Below are 22,291 nucleotides of genomic sequence, written 5' to 3' on the forward strand. Positions count from 1 at the left end.
ATTTAAATAGTATGTCAATACTGGTAATAAAATAGACTATAACAAGATTGGTCATGCATGAAGATAGGATCATAAAAAGGGTACATCATTCAACAAATAAAATATATAATTACACGGAAATATCAATAAGCAATAATAAAAGATAAAGCAACAAATATAAAAATAATATTAGAAAATATATATATTAAAAAATATCACAGATAGCTCACTAAAGATTTTACTTTGCTTATTAGCATCAATTAATATAGCATGTGCTTCTTCAATCAGCATATATATTCTTCCAACTTATATGGCTCAGTTGTTGACTTGCTGTTGCTTGTCGAATAAAATTTATAAATCTTGCTTCCAATGAATATGAAAAATATAAATATTAAAATATATCTCAGGGCTTGGGTTTGGCCTCTGGTGGAAATCAGATAAATCAATTTATCTTATGAACATGAGCTTCATAAAAATTCTAGTAAATTACTGATAAAAAATATAAATGAGTGAGCATGTATAATAAATCAAATATTAATAAATATTTCATCTGTGCATACTTAAATATTTAAATCTCATAAATTGTTCTTAATAATATTCCCTTTAATATATATTTAATATTTGCGCAAATTTCAATATTTAAATAACCCTTCAACGAGCTAGCTTTATTTAATATTGTGATTATTTCGTAGCACTGAGGGCCCTCCTTTATAACCTTTTCAAATGAACTCACATGTCGATTTTCCACAATTATGATGGCAATCTGGGTTCGTTTCAATGTCCTAAACCTTTTCTGGTGGGTTGCTGTCGTCTTCTCCAATGGGAATATTTAAATTTAATGACTCATGTCATACTACGACCTCACTGAGTCTTATGAAATTCATTTTTAATTACTCAAACAAACTTTAACACAAAATTATTTAAAAAGGGATCTAGTCTTGTGCTCTCAAAATTGGTGGGTGTCCCTGGTGACCTCTGGCAAGCAAGTGTATGGATCTTCCTCTATTCTATTACAACCATACTTCTGTCTTTTCAATTTACATACAATTTAAATATCCACTCTCATTGGTGGATTTTAAATACTCCACTATGACGTAATTTAGTACTGTCAAATAGTCCAAACAATAACATCATATTACTATCCATTGAGTGTATATTTTAGTCTTAAACTCTTATTTTACATTGGTTACATAAATCTATACATTCTATAACAATTACAAATTTTTATGATTTTTATAAATAACACGTGTACATTTTAAATTGAATCGTTTTTAGCACCAGTCACATACTGCATTGTGATTGGTACATCCCAAAACTGTATCATTTATTATTGAGCTGAATAAAATTAAATCCCATTTCCTTTATCTTTTTGTTTTGTTTTTTACATTTTTGTTCATGCTCATGTATATAATAAAATATTTTTGTGCTTTATTAATCGCTTTTTGTTTACATTCATTTGGCATGCTTGCTTACTAAACCCTCTGATCCTAGTCTAAGCGAATGCTATTTATACGCAACTAATTTGCCACAATGTGTCTGGCTAATTCTCAAAATATATGGCTCGACCGATTACTAAGGTCGCCGACTATTTAATATCAAAGAACCTAACCTCAAATATTATATTATTAAATAAATTGCAACCAGACTTTTATTTCATTTGGCTGTTCATAATCATAGCCTTGAGAGCCGTTATTATCTAATCTCTAGACTATTGACACCGTAACTGGTGATAACAATTTCCAGCTTCTTGTTCTGAGACCTATCAATTTCTTTTCAGTACCATAATAGATTTTGGGGAATACCCAAATTATATTCTTACAATGAATATCACAATCCCTAGTAGGATAAATATCACTCGCTTCTTAGCATATTATATGGATTTTTTAGTCCACTTGGTTATAATTCATGTCACTCATCAACTAATTTTTATGTTTCAATAGCCCTGATCGTATTTTATAAACAAATATATTAAAGGCCATAATAGAAAAACTAGCAGCTAAACTGTGCTCCACAAGGATCTAATTAGCAACTTGACAAACTGAAAACTTGACGTGATGAAATCTTGAAGGATTGAAAATAAACCTTTAACCATCCTCGGTAAATATTAGGGATCTATAATGTATTATTTCAAGTTAATCAGTCAGTAGTTCGTGAATTTGTTATCCCGTACGTGTATAAGCCAGATCTTTCCTTTATCATATTATAGAGATTACTTGTTTAGAGTTGAGACATGGATAAACGATCGGATAATATACCATTCAATTTTTACTTATAGCTCCCAGACTGCTCTCAAACATATTTTGTCTATATTCTATGATATTATAAAGGAAAAAACCGGCTTATACATGTACGGGATAGGAAATGCACGAGTATCACGCATCGTCAAGTCTGAACTACTGAACTGATTAGCTCGAAATTTTGCATAAAGATTCTAATTTACCGAGGATGGACATAGGCTTATTTTCATTGTTTCATTGTTATTAATCAATAATTCTAACTTGATAATTAAAACAAATTTATTTAATTTGTGATTTGAAGTTTTCGTAACTATAGAAGCCCAACCAAACAGGGCTTTCTCCAAGTGACTCTGTAGCTTAGTTGGTAGCGCGCGCGTTTCATAAATCAAAGTTTCAATACCTGTCAAACTTTTTTTGTAATTCTTATAAAGATTATCTACGTAAATTTAAACAACAAAATGAATAATTATTATATTTTTTCATGTATCGTGGACATAAGAAGATTGCATTTTACAAGACCAATTGCATTTTGCACGGTGCACGGGTTACCTGCTAGTCTTATTTAATTAGAACAAAAGCTCGACTAATCCCAAAATTTAATTAGACGAATAACGTTTCCAGTAGGTTGGATTAATTTGAAACTATCACGTGTTAAGCATAAATCAGAGGGTTTCTTGAATGAACGACAAGCACAGATGGGAGGGGAGAGAGAGTGAGAAAAGGCACTGATGTGACACGAGTTGGCTGCTAGCTGAAGGCGCGCTTCATTGCAGTCAACCTTCCAACTGAAGCCAAATAAATTTGAGGCAACAGATCGCTCCAAATGAGAAGCCAATAGAGGCAACACAGCAATTAACCAATTTCCTGGTTCAATATCTGTCCGATTGACAACTCTCATGCTGTTTCAAACAGCAAACTAAATTGTGATATTGTAATTGTTTACTAGTTTGTTATGAGTTAATTGTTCAATCGATCTATTTCCAATTCAAGCACAGAATGAAGAGACAAAAGATATACACTAATGTAAGTTACTCAAAGAAAGAAAGTTACTCAACTAAAGATGCTATAACAATCGATGGAAAGCATAACATGGTGAAATAATACATCAAATAGAAGAGAATTGAATGCTTTACATCCCAACGTTTAGTACTTATTTTTCCGATACATTGTTGTTCAGTAATAAGCCCTGAAAGAGCAAAAAGATGGAAGAAAAACTGTTTTTTCAAAGATTTTACACTTTTAAAATGTAAAGAGCTGACAATGCTAAAAATTAAATTAAAAATTGTACTGTTTAAATTGAACTTCACTTTAATAAAACTTGAACATTTCTCGAAAACTAAAGAAGATATCACAAAACTCTACTGAACATAACTTTTAGGAAATTCATCTAGCTTCATTTTTTTCAGTTAGGCATGTCGCTGAAATGCATTTTTCATGAATTGCAAAGATACATGCATGTAAGCAGAAATGAAAAACGCAACTTTTAAACCACTTTCATCCCTTGAGCACAAGGGGTAGGGATGAGGACTTTTGATATGTTCACCTTCTAACTAGTCCAAACAAAGCTGCGTAGTTAAATATTGTGTTCCAAATATTCCCTCCAAATTCCCCTGTCAATTTATCTATTGCTGTTGAACTGAAGATTTTACACTCAACACTATAACGGCTGCAACAATCGTAGGGAGATGCGTAAAATAATGAAATAGTACATGAAATTGGAGAGAATACTATGATCTATGAGCTCATGATTAGCACGGATGTTCTCAATCTATAGTTAAAACGTTATAAGGTCAATAAGATGAAAAAATCGGAGCCGGAAGGGGTTTCTTTAAAATGTGACACCTTCGAGAGCTCATATCTAGAAAACTATGAGTGATATGGAAAAATGTTACAGATGAAACTTGTAGGCCAAATTGTAAGCATTACTTTTGTATTGAATAGAAATTTCCGAAAGACGCATATGGTTCGAGATATACCATAAAAAATATGGTAATATGGCAAAAACCAAAATATGGAACTTTCAAACCACCCCCTCCCCCTTACAATTGGAGGTAAGAGGAGGACTTTTGATATGTTTTATCCCCTCACTTAGCTCTTAAAAGAGCTGCGGGGTCAAAAATTGTGTTCCAGACTTTTCCCTCTACAGGTACCTTGTTTTAAGCATTCGTTGCCTATATAGACTTACTGTAAACATTCAAAAAACAAATACATTTAGAAATGTAGATTTGAATACATAAAATGAGCCTACTTAATAAATGCGACAACTAAGTGGATAGAAATGTGAGAAAAGTATGCAATCAGAAGATGTTGACTCAACATGTTGTTGCAGGAGGAAGAAGGAAACTAAGAAAAAAGAAGCAATAAAATGCTTGATTTGTGTGAAAATTGTGATCTTCACAAACTAGGTCACGATGCCGAATCCAACTTGACATTCACGATCCTAGAAGTCCATTAAACAAAGTTATATAAAGTTTAGGGTGCACAACAACTGTATTGTCACTAGAATCGAGGAGAAATTGCAAAATGAGATGAAGAGTTGGGCCGAGACCCACGTTGTTAACACAGTTTTTCAGCCAGCATTTTACTACTAGGAAAGAATATGGGTTAGGTCAAATTCCGTCAAAAGATTAGAAAATGCAGTTTCATTGGAAGCTGAATTGAACCACGGCCAACTCGGATCCAAACAAAAGTGGATGCTACTGTCAACTCAGATGCACTGGATACAACATGGAGCAAGAACAGTTGGATAAATAGGCTATGCAGTGTTCTAAATTGAACCTATTTGGCACCTACTGCCAACCTATGCTTCAGTTGATAGAACATAGACAGTCTGCACACCCATATGCAGGGATTAGCTTGAAATTGGGATAGTCAAGTTAAAACTATGTTTCAAACACAAATGACACACAAATTACTTCATTTGGAATGATTAGCATAATATAATGGGATAATAATATATAATAAGATAGTTGCTATGAAACTTTGTTTTCAACACAATAGCCCATCTAATATTTCCTTCTTCCAAAATCTAATATACGCATTTATTGGAGCCATAAATCTATTTTGATAAATTGATACATTATTCACATGAAAAACTTTAATATTTGTATCAATCACGGGGATTCTTCGAATGGAGTTTTCCAAACTTAAAGATAATTCAAGAGGTTTGATGATAACATGGTGAAAATAAAGTGATTGGTGAAGTTATTGCCGGCTTTGTTTGGAAGTACATTACAAAAACATTAGCTGTCAATTTTTGAAACATAAATTTTAAATAGAGTGAGTGTAAAATTGTCCTACCAATCACGGCAGAAAACTTTGCTAAATTAGTCAAAAAAGATAAGCTATTGTTTATTGTTTTACCTTGACATAGAACTCTAGGTAGAACTCAGAATCGAAATTCTCCATAACATCAAAAAGCAGGCTGAAGAATTCGAAGTACTTCATTTTCATTTCTTGAACCACTCAAATAAAATTTAACTTCAGTTTTAACGTTTAGTGTGATGAGATATGTATCTGGAAAGGTTTTTAATCTTAAACCTGAGGGTCGAAACCACAGGACTCTTACAACCTTGAGCAGTAAAAGATTATATTATCACAATGAAAAAATCAAGTTTATACATGAAATTAGCAATGAAATAACAACTCATTGACCGACGACACAATCGTAATACATGAACAAAATAAGACATTATAAAGTTATAGCATTGAATGTCAGAGAACAAAAAATATATAGTGTAACAGATATTGGTTTTAATAGATATTGGAAACAATAATAATAATTTGTGATAGTATCACATATTATAGAATAGATTGTAAGTATAAAAGGTTGAATCCATGGAGATTCAGAACTGAGATTTATTAGGCCTATACCTTTTTAAAGTTTGAGACGTACATAATTTTAAAATTGATTGATGGATAGGAGTGTGAATGAAACACTTGAACATTTGAAGTTGGTGGTAGCAACGCTATAGTTGTTTGATCTGAATAAAAAATAGCTGGTCTATGGACAGAGAGAGATAAGCTCGCTTCAATATTTAATTCTTACTATTTGATTCATCATTTTTCTTTAAAAAACGTGTAATTTCAACGTGATTTGGATGCTTAACATGGAAATTTAGGCCTACGGAAAGTAGTCCAAAATAACACGCACAAAAATAATGTTATTTCAAAGTATAATTAATAAGGAAAGTGGAAGAGGTTGAGTTCCACAAATGATCGACCAGTTATTATACAATATTGATCTATTCAGTGTTGAATCTTGGTTGGCTGAGTTGATGGAGATAAATTTTCATTTTTAATGCTTCATGAGCCAATTTTAGTTTTCTACTTCATGAAACTAGATTTCATGGTTGAATTTTATATAAGCAAATCAAAGAGGCCAAGGGCATTTTCATTTCAAACTGATAAAAACTCAATAATAATAATTATTAATATATTCAACTCGTGAATATAAAAATACTAACTAGCCTACATAAAAACACTCGGGGGACAAAAATTTATTTTTAGGTGTAATTAATCAAGAAACAATTGACAAGTGATATGGCTGCACTAGATGTTAATTATTAACGATTAAAGAGCTTTACAAGGTTGGTCAGTTCTAAAGAGAGTCTCTATTTGAACATATCTCTATAGTTCACAAGTGAAATAACCTAATCACAAGTGAAATAAACACCTTCACCAGGTGTGACCAATTTCGAGAAGAACTTTACAAGGTTAAAGTTTCACACTTTCACCACGAATGATTGATATACTTTTTTTAAAATCGCACAAAATCCGAGCACCCCTAGAGGGGTCGCGCTTAGCCAGACTACTGACAAGATAAGAAGCGAAAAACTGTGCAGTGAGGAATTGCACGTGTGACGTCACCATTCCTACTCTGAGAATGTCATCAGTGCGCCTGACCACTGACTCGTGCCAGGCACACCACACACTTCATATCAACTCACTAAACTTATTTTCTACCCCAATAGAAAGTTTCTAGACTACATTTACACGACTGCGAAAAGAATCCCCTCAACGACCTTGGTAGCAAATATAACTAGCAATGTCAGGGAACTTCTTTTCACTTTTCAAGTGCGTCTCGTGCTCGTGTTAGTGTAAACGTTGGAATTTTTCCATTTATCCGTTGAATTTAGTTTGATGTGATAGGGATTTATCAACGTCATTATCTTCTACTCGAGATCTCTAGATTAACAGCTAATGTGTGTAAACGATGAGATAACTCACAAATATAGCTAGCAATATCAGACAACTCCCTGACAGAATGTCTACTTGAGTAAACTTGAAACGTTTAACATATAACCTTCAAACCTCCTTTACGTGAGAGGCATTCATTAACATCATGATCCAATTATTTGAACATCGAGAACTTTGGAATGTTTTACAAATATAACTGGAAATGTTAGGAAACTTTCTTCACTTTTCAAGTGCGACTAATGAATCACTGAAGAAACGGTGGGATTTTCCCAAACATCCCTAAATATTCCCGCTTCTTTCACTCGACTTGGAAGACATTTATCAATATCATTAACAACTTTCAAGTTCCTTTATTCGGCCTATGTGTAAACATTGAAATTTGTCCATTCATTCAACAAATGCCCGCTGCAAGAAGACAATTTCAGTTATCAATATATGATTTGTTTGCAGATATATTTGTAATGTTTCTGAGTTTCTAATGACTACCGTATTGGATTGTATTTGAATTATACGGTTCAATTCAAGTGATATTCATCCTATACTTTCCTACAATATCAATTCATTATATTTGTGAAAGTGAATCTCTAATCTCTGAACTGTTGATTTATTTTTAGATGTGTTCTTTAGAATATGTGTGAGTTTATGATGACTCAATGACTACTATAGTAGTATTAGAATTCATCTTTTATTTTCAGTAAATTTCCGCACTTGAATCATCAACAATAATATTGTTCATAGTTTGTTTACTGATAAGCCTAAGTCAGTTAGTAATAGTTGGAATGTATCATCTACTTTCATAAAATTTCCGCTAATTAAAATCAACCAGGAAGTGAATCATCAACATCGCTATAGTTATAGCAGATGATTTCTTGATCTTCAAGAACATAATGATAATTGGAATGATCGAGATGGTAGGCGATTCATAGACAAAAAGATAAATTAGAATCAGAGTAGCTCCACCGAACCTCACTCCATCCATTACTCTTAACTGAGATCACAGAGCAAATATTGCATTCTGGCATTGACTTTATTAAATTTCCACCTCTAAAAAAAACAGAGTATGCCGTTATCAACCAAAACGACTTGACATTTGAGAATTACAAATTTTCTTTCGATTTGATGTGGTTTGAATTGAAAGACTGTCTAGAATACAGTACAAACAAATCAACAAAGAAATAGTCTCAAACTACAAATTGCATTCATAGATTGAATTTGTTGACTGAGGATATAAACTTAAGTTACTTTCCACTGCTATTAACACAACAGTTCTATGTAGGAGTGATTCACCCGCTTCTCTCAATTGAGAAGTTACTATTAGCAGTTGATTCAAATTTTATATAATAAATCAGAACAAGAAAATGAATATCTCATGATTTACATAGAATTCTTTTCAATTAGCTTGATAGCACTGCTCCATAATAGACACTAGGATTTGTTGGTAGATAATAGTAGAAGGTGATAGATAATATAAGTTGAGTTTTGATCAATCTCAAGTTTTAGCTTTTCATGTTCCACATTGTAATGTGTGTCACATTATGAGTTGTGAACAGTAATTGATAATATATTCAAACAATTGACACAAAATTACTTGATAGCTGAAATTAAGAATTTACCCACTATCGTAGGTTTTAAATGAAGCTTATGAAGAACAAAGAAAATATGTGAAACTATTGTCTACAGATTTGCCAGTTATTCATAAAAGAGCCCTCAAAGTTCAAGTGAATTTACTCTGTGAAAAAGAAAAATTCACTTATCACGCCATTAAGAGTAGCAAGAGGAAATTTTACAAAATTGGAATGAAAAACATGAATATTTGACGTGCAGACAACTCATCATTCATTCACTTTTTGTGAATATAACAACAGAAACATTTATCAACCCACTTCAAAGTGCAGTCCAATAATTGTGAATCCCAACTGTGTTTTCCTCAAATACATAAAGAATAGATTTTCAGAAATCACCAACAAGTTGCACTAATAATTACGGGTAAGCTGATTGAGGAAAATATTGAAAATACTAAGCACAATATTATGACGATTTTTCAAATAAGGAGTAATATTCCCTACTTTTTAGAATATTAACCCGGTTTGAGACAGGTGAGATAATATAGTGAACTTTATTTATTTACTGGCAATTTGTATCACTCAACTTGTCTCCATATTGATATTAAGGTATTTCGTTAATATTACAAAAGTTTTCAGAGTGATAAGTTGGTCATTTTATAATATTATACAGAACGAAAATAGCTTATGTGAGTACGGGATAGGAAATACACGTTCGACGCATTAACAATACTTATGAACTAATGAACTGATCAACTTGCAATTTACATAAAGATTCTGAATTCACCGAGGATGGATATAGGCTTATTTTCATGAATCAATTATAGATTTTAATTTAATAATTAAAACAAATTTATTCAATTTATGATTCAAAGTTACGCAACAATGAAAGCCCAAGCAAACAGAGCTTTCTCCAAGTGAATCAGTGGCATAATTGGTAGAACGCGCGACTCGGATAGGTTGCGGGAACGAGACCAATCAAACTCTTTTTTGCAGAGAATTTTCAACTCTGATAAAGATTATCCACGTCATTTTGTCAGAATAATAAATAATGATTCTATTTTTACAACGGAGCAAAGCACGGGTTACCTGCTAGTTGAAAATATATAGAGTATCATTGATTTGTTTTATGCAGCCAAAATCATCTAATACTTCTCAAGTTTTAATTAAGAATGCACAGTAAACTTGAGGATGTATTGATCGAAACCCTTGCATTAAATGATATACTATTGGAGAAACCCATCATTTTGAGTGATTTGTATAGTATTATTAGTATAGCCTACCTTCCTTCTGGAACTCTATGACGATGTATGATAGTAGTATAAACAAATTAATTCAAATTACGCATTACCTGCGTGACACAAATTGATTTTCATGTCACAAAAGGTATCCGTTACATTGATAAAGGTGTTTTGATTGAAGCATGACCTTCTATTATTGAGCATGATTTCTAAATTAGCCAAAGGCGTCAATATGAAATGGAATCTGTGTTGCAGTTTTGCAACGGCTAAAGGAGTCAGTGTCTCAGTATCAACTATAAAGATAATTGTAGTTCAGAACTACATTAGGAACCGAGTGCACAAGGGTGCATGTATACTTTTAATACGTTTTTTATGCTTCGATAATAGAAAAAAATTCCTGATGAACAAAAAACTTGGTTTCTTCTCCTATTTTTTGTCTATTAATCTCATTAGTTGGTCGATCTCTTTTTCGGCAGACATTGAAACTCTTTCTAATGACAGGAATAAACCGTCTAGAAGCAGGTCTAGTTTACTTTTTATTCTGAAAATACTTTACTTTTTTATTCTGAAAATTTCTCTCAGTTTTCCATTGAGCATTCTAGATCTATGATGATGTAGCTCTAAGAAACTTGCTAAAATCTTTCCATGATTTCTCTAGTTAAATAGTAAATAGATTTTTCGATTGGAATGTTGCCTTTCATTAGGTTAGGGCCTACATCAATTCTAAATATACATTATTTAAAATGTCAACTGCTGATATGTAAGCTACAATGGTTTCTATAAAAATAATATTGAATTTAAGAATACATTTAAAATCTAGTACAAAATTGTATCACAGTATTAATAAATATTGGTTAATTTTTGGAATTTGTATAAGGGATTTCAAACAAAATTCAAAATTGCAATAAAAAAGCTTTCAAATTTATAAAATAAAATAAATAAATAAATCTTTATTCTATGACAAGTACATTACAGAATAACAATAATCAAATATTGAATTCAACAAAAATGCTTAGTGTACAGTCAATGAATACAATACTGTTTGCTAAAGAGTGAACTTTGTCTGCAAACAGGAGCATATCTCACAATTGAAAATAAAATAGGGAATTCGCTTAGCGTACACACATGAGATATTATAAACTGAAAATAATGGGAATAAAATAATAATGATAATGAATATGAATGATACCAAATAGTAAATATAATAAATAATTAAAACCACACACTCATACAACATGGAGCTGATTTTGTTAAATCATAGCTTACACCTTCCAATGGTGTATCAAAAAAAAGAAGAACGAGTGAATAAAGTTCAGATTAAAATTCCAAAAAGATCCTCAATCTCTCCCGGTGAACGATTCATCAACCACAATCTTAATCTAGATTTAAAAGAAGCAATACTAGCTACATTTTTGACTTTAATGTAACTTCAATATTATTATTAATGTACTGCCAATCAATGGACTATGAGCCTTCAAAAACATATATCTAAACACTTTATACTCCCAAATTCACTGGAAATAAATATGATTGGAATGGATTAAAAACTAATTACAATACGGATGAAATTAGATTGAAAATTGATCAGAACAGGATAAAAGCAGTTCAATCAATCACGCTACATTTTAGTGGACAAATAAGTTTGGTGAGTCAGAGTCTTGTGCTTTTCTTATTTGACTCTGAATAAATTTCTGCTCGTTCAATGTGGCTTATTAGCCCTCCATGAACTAGTTAGGTGGAGGGGCCGCCTCCTCATGGGGTCCTAACAACCGTTTGTGAAATCAGATTTCACAAGTGAAATTAGAAAGAAGAAGCAAAGCCGCCTACACACACGCAGATCCCCCGACACACGACCCCCCGCCGCCCCCATAAACCCCACCAGACCAAACAGATGCTGTTTGTCAAGCTCCGTCCAACCCGACCGAATCCACAAGTAGGGCAAAAAATCGAACGCCCAAAAACCAACGCGCATGCAACCGGCTTAAGAAAATGGCCCAGGAAGGCCGAAAGATAGCAGAGAAAGAAAGAATGGCACATAGCTGAGTCAATCGAAAAAGTGCCATTCTAGAAATGAAAAGTACCAAAGCATTAGAAGAAGAAGAAGGGTTTTGGGAGAAGGGCTTTGGAATGGGGGGTCCCTTTTAGTCGCCTCCTACGACAAGCAGGGATGCTGTGGGTTTCTTCTGGTGTTTAACAAATTCTTGAGTCCGATGTTCAACTCAAAGCTCCCCGGCCCACAGGGGGATACAGCACAAGAGTAGAATTACCTCCTCAGAAATGAGATACCTAAGGAGGGTGGTTGGAAAAACCAAAAGATACAGAGTGAGAAATAATGTGTTCAGAGAAACATTAAAACAGGAGGAACTGATTACCACTGTTCAGCAAAAAACCCTTGGATGGTATGGTCATGTAGCTCGGATGAGTGATGAACGAAAGGCAAGGCTGGTTATGGAGGTAGGACCGGAAGGAAAACGAGGCAGGGGACGACCACGTCTGGAATGGAATCAGTATGTAGAGAGTATAGCTGCTGCAAGAGGAAAGACAATGAATGAAGTAAAGATAATGGCACAGGATAATATAAAGTTTAGAGAATGGTTGAAGGAACCAGACGCTTAACGGCAAAAGGGTATGAAAAAGAAGAAGAAGAGTCAGTGTCTTATGTGCAGTACACCAGTGAATTCCTAAAGTGATAAGTTCGTTAGAGATGTTTGTCAGCTTTATGAAATACTTTACAATAGAAATTTAGTTATAATACAATAAAATTTAATGTTTAAAATTATCCTGTTCTGATAACATTTAATTATTTAATTGATAGAACTGCAGTTGATAAGAAGTTGGGACACAGTTATTTTCCATACCTATCAAAACTAGATACAATTCAACAAATACTTTATCGCTTGCATTTTTCCCATGTTTCCGCGTTTCTACATGAAACATATTATTTACCAAGCTTTATTGATAAATTTGTGAACACCATAAAATATTTTATTACAATAATTAGTTAATAAACTGTATTGAATATTTCATCATTTTCTCTTTATACAAAATATTACAATATTCATGTTTCATAGTTCAAATTATTATAATATTAATGCTCTATTTATATTTGACATGTGTTTCATGCGTTCTGATTTCTTATCCTACCAACCTACACAATCGAAGCGAAGTTATCAAAATCGATTAAGGCAATAATTGTAAAGAGAAGAGTCCAAAGTAAGATTCTGTTATCGTGAATTACTATGCACGTGTGCAAATAGAATAATCAAAACTTGCAAATTATTAATATGATGTAAGTTGACAAAATCAGATTCAAATAATAAATTGAAACTTCAATTATCATTGATGTAATAATTGTTTGATTATTTAGTTGGTGAATTATTCTAGAAGAGCATAAATTGAATGTACAGTTTCATAGGTAATGGAGTATTCATTGTGGCTATATTTAGGAACATAGAATTAGCATTAGCTGCTTCTAATTCTATGATTTCTAAGAAAAGTAATGAAATATTGTAGAATTACCAGACTAAGGCCAAGTTATCTATAGTTAAAAAATAAAACTTGATTCAAAATTTGAATTAGCGAATGCTAGAATTTTGAAATTGAAAATGAATAAAATTCATAATCAACTACTATTCCGTAAATTAGGGAATTCGATGGCGATAAAAAATGAACCAAGTTTCTAGACATCTAACTTGTCTACAAAATATTATAAGGAAATTTTCAATCTAGAGATTTCATGGAAAACGACACTTTCCTCGTTTCGTCACCTAGTGCATAATAATATGAAACTAAGGTGTAAAGAACTGTTATATTATTAAATCACCTTTTCCTGTATCGATTCTAGTAATACCTCTTTCCTTAAAATACTGAATCCTTAAAGCTTTGAAATGAAAATGAAAATTCATAAAAAGCAGTAAGAACTTTTATCTAACTACTTAATACCAATTTATATGCACCATATATGGATATTTTAATATATTTATATTCAATAAACGAAATATTAAAAATGAAATTCCATGTTTTTTTCCAGCCCAACACTTTTCTTGCTTGGCTGATGTATGAGCTTAATATGGTAGCTTGGTGGGAGGGGGGCGTGAGAAAAATCCAAGATTCCAAGGGATGGTTATGAGATTCCAGAAAAATTCTGGATTCTAAAGAGGGAGTGTAACAAGGAAGGTGGAGAGCCCCTGTTATATAATTTACTTTATATAGTTGGTCCATAACTGGCAGGACACATTTTCAGGAACGATAGAGGTATAAGAGCACAATGCATGAAGCAAAATCCATCAAAAACAAGAACGTTACCGCAAAGTCTAGGAAAAACTTCCAAATTTTTAGCAAGCCACCCCCCAACCCACTTGAAACACTTATGCTAATGCTAACACTGAGCATAACACTTATTAGTTCATTAATTTATTCATTTATTGACAAAAATTAATTACTTGAAGGGTTTGTGAAATCACTAATTCCACTTGGCATTAAGCGCGCCAAAAGATACCATAAGATACTAACAACACCAACGGACATCTCAAGTATTTGTGATGTCACTCACTCAGTTAGCGCCAACGAACACCGGAAGATCCCAACAGATACTCATGAGTTTATTACATTAATCACTGAATTTGGCGTTAAGGACACTAAAATACACCAAAAGACACTAACAGAAACTTTCAGGGTTTTCACTCAATTGACTTGAATCGCGCAGACACTTCAAGACACAACGGTTTATTCTGTGACGTCACATGACTCACCTTTGTCTTGATGTAGCGAAGATAGATGAGGAATTCCCGACACACTTCACAGGTAGGAGGCGCCGGTGCATAGACCAGGCCAGAGCCGCCTCTGGTCGGCGCACTGTTGCTGAGATGCATTATTGCCAACAACTAGTGCACAGATTGATCAGGAGACCTAACCGCGCCACCACGAGGTTGGAAGGTGAGCGACACTCACAGGCACCAAGTTCCTCACAGAACGAGCAGCCGGTGTACACTGACACTGACAGCCAGAGTCGGAGAGAGCAGCGACCACGTGGGAGGGGGAGAGTGGTGATACTAGATTGACTGGCCTGCAGACACACCCCCCTCGTCACAACGTCATTCCCTCCAAACTGATAGCTGATTGCTAATAGAATGCTCGCTAAGATACAGTGAGTCATATTACTTCTAAGTTTATGAGTCACATTATTTATATTATATCATCATTTTATGAATAAATTCATTCACACATTACTATTGAGAACAAGTATTGTCAAAGCCATTTTATTTAGTACTAGCAGCTAGCAGGTAACCCGTGCTCCGCAAGGGTCTAATTAAAAATTTGACAAACTGAAACCTTGACCTACTGAAATCTTGAAGAATTTAAAATAAGCCTATAAACATCCTCGGTAAATAATTAAGAATCCATATGCAAAATTTCAAGTTAATCAGTCCAGTATTTCAGACGTGATGGTGCGTCATTCGTGAATTTCCTATCCCGTACGTGTTTAAGCCAATTCTTTCTTTATTATATTGAAGAAGATTATAGATAGATTCTACTTCCAGTACTATAGTCTCATGTTGACAACACATCCTCAGCTATACTACAATTTACTACAATATATGTAGACTTTTTATAAGAGTCATATGGAATGGCTTTATTGCACCCTTTCAATAAAAGCATACATTTTGTGAGGTGGATATTACGATTTTATATTGTGGTATAGATTATAAAAAGGCTTGAAATTATGAAACAACTGATTCATTAACATAAAGAGGAACTAGTTTCAGCCGTTACATTATTACCAATCTCTAGTGAGCTCTGGTTCACTCCAGACAACTACTGATTTACTGATAATAGTGTATGTAACAAGGGAAACTAGTTTATCCTTATCATGTTGAATTTGTAGTTGTGGAGTCAATTTCAAGTATTTTCAATCAATATATATGTCTACCAAAATATGAAGTGCGATCACTTCATATTATGTATGAAGTCACTTCATATGCATCCTTTCTATTATATTAGTTTTTATATTAGGTTATATTAGTATTAGATATTATATTTATTTTGTTTTCCTTCATTATTGTACTGTTATGCAATTAGATATATGTCATTAAGGCTCGTACTGGAACTTGTCTGTGAGCCTTTCAATATTTGTATCGGATGATAAATAAATTAATTAGTATGACTTTCAGTGCTACACACAGAAAGTCTTCGAGTTGTCAAAGGCACTTCTTTATTAAAATAATAGAATACTAGTTACAAATTTTAGAAAATTGCCGATCTCTAGTGAATGAGTTTTTCTAGTTTGATATTAATTTTGATAATTACAATTCACAACCTATTCACAATTTTAGTAGGTACTGAAATAATGATCTGACAATTAAAGTTGTATGAGTTTATAATGAAAAATAGCATTAGTAAAAATCAGGTGAGGATGACAGTGATAAATTATATTATTATTCCCTACTTAATTATTGCAAGACTTGTTAGGATTGATATTGAAGAAATGGACAATATTGTTTTGAAGAATAAACGAATCAACTCATGCTGATTAGGAATAACAACACTGATTATACAGCTGGTAACACAGTCTATTATAGTCTGAAGATATGAAATGATTTAAGGCTGTGCAAAGGCTAAAAATACACTGTCTACTGGTGATATATTTCCAATATTTTCTATTTGTATATATCATCAAGCTATCAAAATGATAAAGTTTTCTCAGGAAAACATTTTTTGTCCGATCATTACTTTTTGAGATATGAGCGCCTGAAGTTTAAATTTTTGGGACAGAACATTTCAAATTTGGTAAGAGATAAATAAATCCATTAGATTTAGAGCATGTATTCTTCATGGTATTTATTGTTGATTGAATAAAACAAAAATTTTCTAAAAATATCAATTTTTGAGAAAGTTATTCAATTTACTAAAAATGACCAAAAATAACTTTTCGTTGAGAAACGAATCAGTGATTCGTGAAACGAAAATAACTTTTCGTTGAGTTATTTTTGATCATTTTTGGTAAATTGAATAACTTTCTCAAAAATTGATATTTTTAGAAAATTTTTGTTTTATTCAATCAACAATAAATACCATGAAGAATACATGCTCTAAATCTAATGGATTTATTTATCTCTTACCAAATTTGAAATGTTCTGTCCCAAAAATTTAAACTTCAGGCGCTCTTATATCTAAATATAAAAACATATTTATATAAGTTTTTACAAATCTCATATGAATAGAATAACTTTCAAAAATTGATATTTTCTATTTTTTTGTTTTATTCAATCAACAATACCATGCAGAATTTATCCTCTAAATCTCATGGATTTATCTCTTACTAAATTTGAAATTTTCTGTCCCAAAAATTTAAACTTTAGCCGCTCATATCTCAAAAAGTAATGATTGGAAAAAAATATTTTCCTGAGAATACTTTTTTATTTTGATAGCTTGATAATCTACAAATCGAAAAACTTTGAAAAATATCACCAGTAGAAAGTTTATTTTTAGCCTATGCACAGCCTTAGATAAGATGGTTGATTCAAGTGCTTCAAGATGTTAACATTTCGTATCACCTTTGAATGTTGCACATGAGGAGAAGTTGTAACGATCAAGTTCAAGTGATGGTTCTCTCGACAGAGCAACTTCTTTCCAAGTTCTCTGGATGGAGCAATGTTTTTTAACTTTTTACTAACGAAGTGTATTCACAGGGATTTCCAATGATGCTTGAAAGGCCTGGGTCCGGAAAAATGAATCCGAGCCAAATTTGATCCACAATAAGAAATCAACATTATTTCGAAAAAAAATAGTAGAGAATCAAAAATTTTAATACTTGATTCAGATTTTATATTAATTTAAAATCATTACCAAGATACTTACAAAAAAATATTAAGCTATACACAAAACTTTTAAAATGTTGAGAAATACATTTGCATGATACTTTACCGGGGAATCACGATTGATAGAACAAACCATTAATAATTTACCTCTCAACAAGTCAAAAATGTATATGTATTGGAATCAGGGAATAACAGTCACCTAGTAATGAGCTATTACACTAGTGTAAACTAGTAGATTGATAACCTAATCTGAATGACCTGCAGCCAATATAGCAAAAGGTGTGAACAGGGTAGGTGCATTTAATTCATGTTTTTCAGTAATAAGGAAATAAGTGAAGAGGTGCGAAAAACTGGTGATTAGTAAATCCACTTTGCAAATAGTGTGAAAGTTCACTCAACAACCAATTAACAAAAGCATGCCAATGAGTATTTTCACATTTTTTCAACTAGTTTCAATCACCAATAAATTCATTTTTTCCAATTCCATTGCTGTGTAACCAAGATTGCAATTTTCTATTAACTGAAAGCCACAGTATTGGCTTACTCAATTGAAAATATTCAAAAATGTGGTGATGCAAAGGTAACTCACGAGAAGATGTCAAGTAATTTCCATGTTTATATAATTTGCAAACACAAAAACCAATGTATTCGTTTTTAGTAGTTATTCAATTTTTAATCGTTCAAATGCCTATGTGCGTTTTTACATGCCTATGTTCTTACTTGAAATGCAAACGAATATATTGGATTTTTTATATTTTGGAAGAATAAAGATAGCTGTAAAGAACTCTCGACATTTATAACTTCTCTTGATTAGAATAGAACAAGAACTTATACCAGAAATTTAAAACATTTCCCGTATTAGATAACATGAAATTTTCTTAAATAATCATCCATGAATAAATAAGTCTATAATAATACAGATCAATGCATGTTCTACAACAATACAACTATAGGAAAAATGTAGAAAGAACTGGTTCGTTTCACCAAGTCAGTCTATTCTTGTTTATTGTATCACCAATGTTGAGAGCGACAGTGACACTATGTACCCAAGTCGCACTTTGTCCGAAACCTTTTATCGGCCACAAGGTTTTGTGTCGATCTCCACGTCAAACTACGTCTTTTCAATCAAATTTCACGACGTTATTAAAAATAGCACAACTAATGGTAACTTTGTTACATTTATAAATGTGGAGATTGCCAAAATTCGTTTGACTAATCAAACTAATAGATCAATAATTTGAAAATTATCGATAAGTTAGTTGAAATGTAGCCAATGGGCTCTTTTTTACCATTATCAACATTTATAAAGAAATTTTAGGAAAATAAATTAAGACTGTCGACTTTTCGTTATCGATAGAATAGGACTGAGCTAGTCATTTATAGTATCGCATAATGACAATGAGCAAAGACCAAGTAGCATGTTATCATATTTGTATTATTTGAATACAGAGCGTTCTTGAATGCTTAGAGCAAAGTGGTTTTCATTTATTATTGTACTCAATGAATTGTGCGATTTTTTAAATAAGATGTATAAATTAATCTAATGGTTTCTTTCGAAATAGGATAATCATGAATTTTCATAATCCTTCACTAGTATGTCGTGATATGTTTGTAGATTGTCTAACAAGTTACAATTTTTCTATGTGACGTTTTACTAATTTACTAATGAATGTTATCTTCATTGAAATTTCAATATGTCTAGTAATATTGGAAAATAATTATAAATTTATTGTAATTGATTATAATAGAAATTGTTAGATGGAACGTGATAAAAAATCTGTTATTTACAATTAAGTTAAATTTTGCTACAGTTTCTGAGTTTCAAGAATATTATGATATATGAATAGTCGAGAAACATGTGGATGGAGAATTTTAAAGAAGAAAATAATTTTGAATGTGTATCCCACTCCATTAGTTGACCTCATTGAGGTAGATCCAGGGGATATAATTCTATTATCAAGGCAAAAGGTTGAACGAGCCTCCTTTCGAATTCGAATACTCACGCCAATTCACAAGCTCTTTCATTAAAAATCAATTATTGTGATGGGCTCACCGATTTGCAACACAAACTTATTTCGATTTGAACTCGAACGAACAAGGAGCATTTACTGACATTTGATTGACTGAGACTTCTTCAGAGCAGACAGACCCATCAAACTAAAGAACAAGATATTGAAACTTATTCCACACATTTAAAGACCATGAATACATACAAAGAACAAAAAAGTCAAGTTTTAAGAGCTATCGTTATTTTGATAGTAGTTATTGGAGCAATAGAATACAGACTGAGAAGCTTTGAAACTTCTCCAACAGAATGTTACTTATTCATCATTAAAGGAAGTCAACAAATTTTGTACAATCTCTCATTTGCTAATATACTTCAATGATTTATGATTTAAAAACTTTTCAGATGAAAAGATTTTATCACTAATAAGAATTAAAAGAAATGAGTCTTGATGCGATATAACAGTATTATTATCTCATAGAAATTGATCTGTTATCAATATGAATAATCCGTACCGGTAATCAATAATCTAACTTCCAAGGTAGACAATAGATTGATAGTAACTATTGGAAATTTCCATGCTGCACTCATAGAATACTTCATATCAATCTACCACTTAACAGAGCCAAAAATAGTATTTCAATTATTGTAACTGTTATTGAAACACTAAAATTGAACGTCATTTGTTTTCAATAGTTGAAACCTAAGGCCGAGGGTTCGATGGATGCAGGATGTGGAGAGAGACTTGAGAGCGATGGGAGTAAGAGGTTGGAGGCGAAAGGCAGCGGACAGAGACGCTTGGAGGCAGATTGTGGAGGAGGCCAAAGCCCACATCGGGCTGTAGCGCCAGGATAAGAGAAGAGTTGAAACCTAATATTATTGACAGATTGAAAGATAAAAACTTATTTCATAATGCATTATGAATTATGGACAAATATTTGCAAAGCAAACTAAGACTCTACTATTCCCTTTTCTAATAATGTCTAGTCTCAATTCAACAGTTAAGATTAATATCTTAGAAACAATAATTAGGAAATATGTAATGGTTAAGTGCTAACATACTACTGGATTCACGTTTCCATGAGTTTCTATTGTATCCTGTATTCTGTATAAACCAGAGAACAATAAAACAATGTAAAATTCATTTTTTATAATTACTATAATTACTCAAACTAAAAAAAATATTAAAATAATTATCAAATGATGAGCATGGAAATAAATTATTATCAAGCTTCACATGCACTTCATCATTACTGCATTAGAGTGCTGAAAAAGTTTCTTATTTTCATTTTATTTCAATCAAATCTTTCAGAGATAAACGAAAAGACGAGGAGAGACACTTCCGTCAAAATAGTCCACACATTAATTTATCAAAATGCGGACCCTCCTCTGCGATATCCGGGATACAGAGAATTGGCCTCAGAAATAATTCGACTAGCTCTATATTTAGCCAGGCGTCCTGGCAGACTGGGTTAAATTTGCAATAGTGAGTCTGCACACTATTCGCAAGAGTCGAAGCTACGGGGAAATTCCTAGCCGGTAGCAAACTTCTTCATCTCATTAGATCGGACATTATCTGACAATGGAAACTATTTCAACTAATTTGAAAATAATTATAATTTGCCTGCTCGTTTCACGTGCGATCGACGTGAAATTGATAACTTGTAATCGAATCAATTAACAGAGGAGATAATTTGGAGAAAGTATGGACAAAAATATGACTTTCTTGAGAAACAGGCAATAAGGGAGACACTCAAACAAGAAGAATATCTTCTACGGTATTCAATACCTCATTTATCATGTGTCATAGGTATTGAATTATCATCCATAGTTGAAATTCGTCAAATTTTAAGAACTATCAAAAAATAGATACGGATTATCCTTTTACACTTTTGTGATTGAGTTAGATTTTCAATAAAATATGACACTACTCTAAACGTTCCAGCCTCTACGATCATCTCACAGAAAAATGACTTTATTCCATACTATACGTATTATATTGTAATTTTTTTTTTCAATTTTCTGAGGGTTTATTAGCTTATAGAATTTTAGAGGAGAGTTAAAAGAGTTAGAAGGAGAAAGTTGAAAGATGGCCGACTAAACACTAACTTCACCCAGTAAAGGCCGCCATTCTATTCTAGTACTCGCATTTGCTAAATTAGCCGAATTAAAAAAGTTGGTTTAATCGAACTGGTGCTATACATCCAGCTTGATAGCCATAGTTGATCTACGATGATGATTTTTTCTAACA

General features: G+C 32.4%; 1 protein-coding gene across 4 annotated transcripts in view; it reads right to left on the bottom strand.

Moving 5' to 3' along the window:
- Positions 1-22,291, bottom strand: part of LOC111050456 (calcium-binding mitochondrial carrier protein SCaMC-2-A) — a 104,995-nt gene that overhangs the window by 41,542 nt on the left and 41,162 nt on the right. Inside the window, exons 1-2 of one of the 4 annotated variants that reach the window (XM_022336782.2) lie at positions 6,803-7,028; positions 5,580-5,787 (exon numbers count right to left, since the gene is read on the bottom strand). The exons of 2 other annotated variants lie outside the window; for them this stretch is intronic. In XM_022336782.2, coding sequence (XP_022192474.1) covers positions 5,580-5,669 — 90 coding nt within the window. In that variant the 5' untranslated portion in view covers positions 5,670-5,787; positions 6,803-7,028. Of the gene's footprint in view, positions 1-5,579; positions 5,788-6,802; positions 7,029-14,969; positions 15,230-22,291 lie in introns of those variants that run through there. One more of the 4 variants, XM_022336780.2, reaches the window with a different exon arrangement.

Source organism: Nilaparvata lugens, chromosome 6, assembly GCF_014356525.2.
Source record: "Nilaparvata lugens isolate BPH chromosome 6, ASM1435652v1, whole genome shotgun sequence".
NCBI lineage: Eukaryota > Metazoa > Arthropoda > Insecta > Hemiptera > Delphacidae > Nilaparvata > Nilaparvata lugens.